General features: G+C 47.4%; 1 protein-coding gene across 3 annotated transcripts in view; it reads right to left on the reverse strand.

The window, feature by feature from the left end:
• LOC118376788 (junctophilin-1-like) overlaps positions 1–7,493 on the reverse strand; it is a 119,951-nt gene extending 112,458 nt beyond the window's left edge. The window contains exons 1-2 of one of the 3 annotated variants that reach the window (XM_052484148.1): positions 7,269–7,493; positions 6,612–7,123 (exon numbers count right to left, since the gene is read on the reverse strand). In XM_052484148.1, the coding sequence (XP_052340108.1) occupies positions 6,612–6,990 (379 nt within the window). In that variant the 5' untranslated portion in view covers positions 6,991–7,123; positions 7,269–7,493. Of the gene's footprint in view, positions 1–6,611 lie in introns of all 3 variants that reach the window. The other 2 variants (XM_052484149.1, XM_052484150.1) reach the window with 2 other exon arrangements.
• Between the last annotated feature and the right edge of the window lie 324 nt (positions 7,494–7,817).

Genomic DNA, 7,817 nt, shown 5'->3' on the forward strand with positions numbered 1-7,817 from the left:
ACACATCTGGTGTGAATAGATTGATCGGTTGGCTGGTTGATTGATTACTCGATTGGTTGGTTGGTTGATTGATTTTAAAAGCAATAATTAAAAGCCACAGAAAGAAACTGACCCACCGGTCTCAACTAAGATACTAATTCCCTACAACAATATTTTCAAATTTTATTTTACCTTTATTTAACTAGGCAAGTCAGTTAAGAACAAATTCTCATTTTCAATGACAGCCGAGGAACAATGGGTTACCTCTACACTCTAACCACTAGGCTACCCTGCCACCTCTACACTCTAACCACTAGGCTACCCTGCCACCTCTACACTCTAACCACTAGGCTACCCTACCACCTCTACCCTCTAACCACTAGGCTACCCTACCACCTCTACCCTCTAACCACTAGGCTACCCTACCACCTCTACCCTCTAACCACTAGGCTACCCTGCCACCTCTACCCTCTAACCACTAGGCTACCCTGCCACCTCTACCCTCTAACCACTAGGCTACCCTGCCACCTCTACCCTCTAACCACTAGGCTACCCTACCACCTCTACCCTCTAACCACTAGGCTACCCTACCACCTCTACCACTAGGCTACACTAGGCTCTACCCTCTAACCACTAGGCTACCCTACCACCTCTACCCTCTAACCACTAGGCTACCCTGCAGCCTCTACCCTCTAACCACTAGGCTACCCTACCACCTCTACCCTCTAACCACTAGGCTACCCTACCACCTCTACCCTCTAACCACTAGGCTACCCTGCCACCTCTACACTCTAACCACTAGGCCACCCTGCCACCTCTACACTCTAACCACTAGGCCACCCTGCCACCTCTACCCTAGGCTACTAGGCTACCCTACCACCTCTACCCTCTAACCACTAGGCTACCCTGCCACCTCTACCCTCTAACCACTAGGCTACCCTGCCACCTCTACCCTCTAACCACTAGGCTACCCTACCACCTCTACCTCTAACCACTAGGCTACCCTACCACCTCTACCCTCTAACCACTAGGCTACCCTACCACCTCTACCCTCTAACCACTAGGCTACCCTACCACCTCTACCCTCCACCTCTAACCACTAGGCTACCCTGCCACCTCTACCCTCTAACCACTAGGCTACCCTACCACCTCTACCCTCTAACCACTAGGCTACCCTACCACCTCTACACTCTAACCACTAGGCTACCCTACCACCTCTACCCTCTAACCACTAGGCTACCCTGCCACCTCTACCCTCTAACCACTAGGCTACCCTACCACCTCTACCCTCTAACCACTAGGCTACCCTACCACCTCTACCCTCTAACCACTAGGCTACCCTACCACCTCTACCCTCTAACCACTAGGCTACCCTGCCACCTCTACCCTCTAACCACTAGGCTACCCTGCCACCTCTACCCTCTAACCACTAGGCTACCCTACCACCTCTACCCTCTAACCACTAGGCTACCCTGCCACCTCTACCCTCTAACCACTAGGCTACCCTACCACCTCTACACTCTAACCACTAGGCTACCCTACCACCTCTACACTCTAACCACTAGGCTACCCTACCACCTCTACACTCTAACCACTAGGCTACCCTGCCACCTCTACACTCTAACCACTAGGCTACCCTGCCACCTCTACACTCTAACCACTAGGCTACCCTACCACCTCTACACTCTAACCACTAGGCTACCCTACCACCTCTACACTCTAACCACTAGGCTACCCTACCACCTCTACACTCTAACCACTAGGCTACCCTGCAGCCTCTACCCTCTAACCACTAGGCTACCCTACCACCTCTACACTCTAACCACTAGGCTACCCTACCACCTCTACACTCTAACCACTAGGCTACCCTGCCACCTCTACACTCTAACCACTAGGCTACCTGCCACCTCTACACTCTAACCACTAGGCTACCCTGCAGCCCCAATATCAAGCTCATGACTTTACTATGGATTAAATGGGAAGGATTCCCACCTGGTAGTACTTCAGATATACACTGAGTGTACAACACATTAAGGTCAAATTGATGTCACTTGTTAAATCCACTTCAAATCAGTGTAGATGAAGGGGAGGAGACAGGTTAGGGGGGGACAATTGAGACATGGATTGTGTATGTGTGCCATTCAGAGTTTTTTTTTCAAGAATGGTCCACCACCCAAAGGACATCAAGCCAACTTGATACAACTGTGGGAAGCATTGGAGTCAACATGGGCCAGCATCCCTGTGGAACGCTTTCGACACATTATAGAGTTTCAACTGAAAGGTCAGTGCTTGCAGTCATCATAGGCTACTCCCCCCAGAGACCACAGAGAGAAGACATGTCTCTGGGGTTCGAGAGAAGACATGTCTCTGGGGTTCGAGAGAAGACATGTCTCTGGGGTTCGAGAGAAGACATGTCTCTGGGGTTCGAGAGAAGACATGTCTCTGGGGTTCGAGAGAAGACATGTCTCTGGGGGTCGAGAGAAGACATGTCTCTGGGGTTCGAGAGAAGACATGTCTCTGGGGTTTGAGAGAAGACATGTCTCTGGGGTTTGAGAGAAGCTTTCGCCGCCTGGGGGCCTGAATGGTGAGCAACAAGCAAAATGATTCTCTACTCTTCTTTTAACCACGTCTGAGGGAATTACCAAGTTTTGAAGAAAATAGATTTTTTTTTTGCTTTTAAATCTTTAATTCGATTTTTGGTCCAAATCGTGGCAGCCCTAATAAAATACCTCTTAAACCAACTCTCACCTCAACGCTCACCCTCACCCAAACCCTAACCCTACATCCATACCTTTTAACCCAACTCCAACCCTCACCCCAACTCTCACCCCAACCCTCACCCATAGCCGTGGAAATAACATAGCAAAATAATGTAAATACATACACTACATGACCAAAAGTATGTGGACAGTTGCTCGATGAACATCTAATTCCAAAATCATGGGCATTAATATGGAGTTGGTCCCTCCTTTGCTGCTATAACAGCCTCCACTCTTCTGGGAAGGCTTTCTACTAGATGTTGGAACATTGCTGCTATAACAGCCTCCACTCTTCTGGGAAGGCTTTCCATTAGATGTTGGAACATTGCTGCTATAACAGCCTCCACTCTTCTGGGAAGGCTTTCCACTAGATGTTGGAACATTGCTGCTATAACAGCCTCCACTCTTCTGGGAAGGCTTTCCACTAGATGTTGGAACATTGCTGCTATAACAGCCTCCACTCTTCTGGGAAGGTTTTCCACTAGATGTTGGAACATTGCTGGAGGGACTTGCTTCCATTCAGCCATAAGAGCATTAGTGAGGTCGGCACTGATGTTGGAGCGATTCGGCCTGGCTCGCTGTCGGCGTTCCAATTCATCCCAAAGGTGTTCGATGAGGTTGAGGTCAGGGCTCTGTGCAGGCCAGTCAAGTTCTTCCACACCATTTCTGACAAACCATTTCTGTACGAACCTCGCCGTTGTTGTTGCTCCTAGACGTTTCCATTTCAGAATAACACTTTCAGTTGACCGGGGAAGCTCGAACAGGGCAGAACTCTTACAAACTGATTCGATGGAAACATCTACATACACACCTGTCAGCAATACCACACACTGTGGTATATATAATGGTTATCCTACATAGATAAATGCTAAAGTCTCTCTTCTAAATGACTATACATGTAATAAATATAGGAAAAACTTGAGGAAATGTGGGATACAATGTATATTGAAAGCAGGTGCTTCCACACAGGTGTGGTTCCTGAGTTAATTAAGCAATTAACATCCCATAATGCTTAGGATCACGTATAAAATACCCCAGTTAGAAGAAGAGATCTCAGTGACTTTGAAAGAGGGTCTCAAAAGAGAACAGGGGGTTTAAAGGGTGTGTGTGTGTGTGTGTGTGTGTGTGTGTGTGTGTGTGTGTGTGTGTGTGTGTGTGTGTGTGTGTGTGTGTGTGTGTGTGTGTGTGTGTGTGTGTGTGTGTGTGTGTGTGTGTGTGTGTGTGTCTCTCTCTTTTGACGAATATATCAAGACTGTTTCAGGGACAGTTTTTTTCCATTTAAGTAATATTGCAAAAATCCTAAATGTTCTGTCCAAAAATGATGCAGAAAAAATGTATCCATGCTTTTGTTACTTCTAGGTTAGACTACTGCAATGCTCTACTTTCCGGCTACCCGGATAAAGCACTAAATAAACTTCAGTTTGTGCTAAATACGGCTGCTAGAATCTTGACTAGAACCCAAAAATGTTATAATATTATCATATTACTCCAGTGTTAGCCTCCCTACACTGGATTCTGTTAAGGCAAGGGCTGAATTCAAGGTTTTACTGCTAACCTACAAAGCATTACATGGGCTTGCTCCTACCTATCTCTCTGATTTGGTCCTGCCGTACATACCTACACGTACGCTACGGTCACAAGACGCAGGCCTCCTAATTGTCCGTAGAATTTCTAAGCAAACAGCTGGAGGCATGGCTTTCTCCTATAGAGCTCAATTTTTATGGAATGGTCTGCCTACCCACATGAGAGACGCAGACTCGGTCTCAACCTTTAAGTCTTTCCTGAAGACTCATCTCTTCAGTGGGTCATATGATTGAGTGTAGTCTGGCCCAGGAGTGGGAAGGTGAACGGAAAGGCTCTGGAGCCACGAACCGCCCTTGTTGTCTCTGCCTGGCCGGTTCTCCTCTTTCCACTGGGATTCTCTGCCTCTAACCCTATTACAGGGGCTGAGTCACTGGCTTACTAGGGCTCTTCCATGCCGTCTCTAGGAGGGGTGCGTCACTTGAGTGGGTTGAGTCACTCACGTGGTCTTCCTGTCTGGGTTGGTGCCCCCCTTTGGGTTGTGCCGTGGGGGAGATCTTTGTGGGCTATACTCGGCCTTGTCTCAGGATGGTAAGTTGGTGGTTGAAGATATCCCTCTAGTGGTGTGGGGGCTGTGCTTTGGCAAAGTGGGGGAGGTTATATCCTGCCTGTTTGGCCCTGTCCGGGGGTGTCCTCGGATGGGGTCACAGTGTCTCCTGACCCCTCCTGTCTCAGCCTCCAGTATTTATGCTGCAGTAGTTTGTGTCGGGGGGCTAGGGTCAGTTTGTTATATCTGGAGTACTTCTCTTGTCTTATCCGGTGTCCTGTGTGAATTTAAGAATGCTCTCTCTAATTCTCTCTTTCTTTCTCTCTCTCGGAGGACCTGAGCCCTAGGACCATGCCTCAGGACTACCTGGCATGATGACTCCTTGTTGTCCCCAGTCCACCTGGCCGTGCTGCTGCTCCAGTTTCAACTGTTCTGCCTTGTTATTATTCGACCATGCTGGTCATTTATGAAAATTTGAACATCTTGGCCATGTTCTGTTATAATCTCCACCCGGCACAGCCAGAAGAGGACTGGCCACCCCTCATAGCCTGGTTCCTCTCTAGGTTTCTTCCTAGGTTTTGGCCTTTCTAGGGAGTTTTTCCTAGCCACCGTGCTTCTACACCTGCATTGCTTGCTGTTTGCGGTTTTAGGCTGGGTTTCTCTACAGCACTTTGAAATATCAGCTGATGTACGAAGGGCTATATAAATACATTTGATTTGATTTGTGTTTGTGTCTCAGTCACCAGATCTCAACTCGATTGAACACTTATGGGAGATTCTGGAGAAACGCCTGAGAGCGTTTTCCACCGACATCAACAAAAACACCAAACGATTTGAATTTATCGTGGAACAGCCTGGTCTCATAGGCTAGACGTAACATAGTAAAGTAAATCCGGGACACTAATTAGTAAGATATGTTACCTTTGGTATGGTTACATAAGATAGAGGGTTACTGACAATTTTAGCATTTTAGCTAATTAGCAACTACTTGGCATGTTAGCTAACCCTTTCCCTAACCTTAACCCATTAACCTAACTCCTAAACTTAACCCTAACTGCTAGCCTAGCTAACATTAGCCAGTTAGCTAAAGTTAGCCACCTAGCTAGAATTCATAACATATTTTAAGTTTTGCAAATTCGTAATATATAGTAGGAAATGGGTGAATACATGCCATACAAAACGCAACATATCATACATACTACATGGAGTTTCTAGGATTTGCTAAGAGAATAATATAACATGTTCTGAGATCAGGTTGAATAATGGTGAAGCATCCGTCCAATAGCGTTCCAGACACTTGTGGAATGTATGCCAAAGGCACATTGAAGCTGTTCTGGTTTGCGGCCCAATTCCCTATTAAGACTTTCACATAATAATTGATTTAGTCAGATACCTGTACACTTCGCACAGATAGCCTAGAAATGATGCTTATATTTAAACAAATCAATAAGGATGTTATTCTATCAAAAATAATTATGGGGAACCTGTTTATTATAGGACTAAATCAAATATTTTATGGGGCATGCAAGGCGAGCATGTTAACATGCACGTAATAGAGCTAAAGTCAAAATCCCCAATCAGTCTAAATGTTAGGAGATGTAATAGAATCCCTATAATAAACCTGCAATAACCCTACAGTCACATGTCCATTATCTGGCCTCTATGTGCATGAACCTCTTCGCACGCCAAACCACAACAGATCACCAAGACGGATCCCACTGGTTCGCGGTTTAAAGAGATACACACGCAATTTACAAAACAACATGTCCATCATGTATAACAGTAGCCAATAACGGGTATCTTACCACCGTCGCCGTAGGTCTCAATCCCATACCCGTCCTGTAGCCCGTTACTCCACGTCCCGTCGTACCTCGCAGGTGTATTGTGGCTCTGTCGGAGTCCATAGCGACCCTTGAAGCCGTGACTCCACTCACCGCGGTAAATCCACTTCCCTTTGGTTTCTACTCCCAGTCCATGCCGCTTCCCCTGGGACCAGTAGCCATGGTACATATTCCCGCTGGGCCAGGTGTACACCCCCACTATCTCAAAGCCATGCGACCAGGAGCCGGAGTACTCGCCCTGGCCTTTTGGCCCGGTACAGATGCCATGTCCGTGGGCTTTACCGTCCTCCCACCCTCCGCAGTATGTTCCTCCATCATCGAAGTCGAACCGTCCGCCCGTCATTCAGAACAGCCTCGAAATGGAGCCAGAACTCTACGGTCGTAGGCTGACTCAATGGTGTCGTGTTATTACCCCCCCCAGAAGGGATCCAGCGGAGAGGTGGAGAAAACAGAGAGGACTCTGTTTTGCACAAGAACTAAAACCAAACAGAAACAGTGTTTATGATGGGGGTCATGGGCAGTGTGGGGTTCCAAGCGATAGACTTGTAAAAGAGAAAAGCGTGAAGTGGCTTTAGTGTGTATGTGGTTAGGGTAGGGCGTGAACGGGGAAGAGTCATTTACCGGAGTCGCACGCGGTATCCGCCGCTGTGTGATAGCTCGTCTCCCCCTCCACTGATCAGAGGGAGAGAGAGAAGCATCGAGTCTCCAAACAAGAAAGACACGGGCAATTTGCTACGTCACGCCAGTAGAACCTCCCACCCAGTACCCCTACTGCCACCCCCTCAGCTAATTATGAGGGTGTACCCGCTTTAGCCCCCTGTATTACGTGCCGCTGTCCGCCAGTAAATCACACAGTTCAAACAGCAGAGCAACCGTCAGATAGCCGCTACCGCGTCGATAGAACGGGTGTATGTTTCCTCTACAGAATGGCTCTTTTTGAGGTGTGAGTGAACAGTGGGTAAAATATAAATGTCCTGTGTGATCCATAAAGATCCGATTAAACCCGTATTCTAATTTCATCATGCGGCCACTGTAAAACTCTGAAATCGCTGATTTCAGGCAAAACTCTCAACATGTCGCAATGAAAATAATATGTACACTTTGCTGTTGAAGGCTACTTTTTGTGACAGTTGTATTTAAGTAATTTTCTTCCCCTGGGACCAGTAGCCA

This window comes from Oncorhynchus keta, chromosome 28 (genome assembly GCF_023373465.1).
Source record: "Oncorhynchus keta strain PuntledgeMale-10-30-2019 chromosome 28, Oket_V2, whole genome shotgun sequence".
NCBI lineage: Eukaryota > Metazoa > Chordata > Actinopteri > Salmoniformes > Salmonidae > Oncorhynchus > Oncorhynchus keta.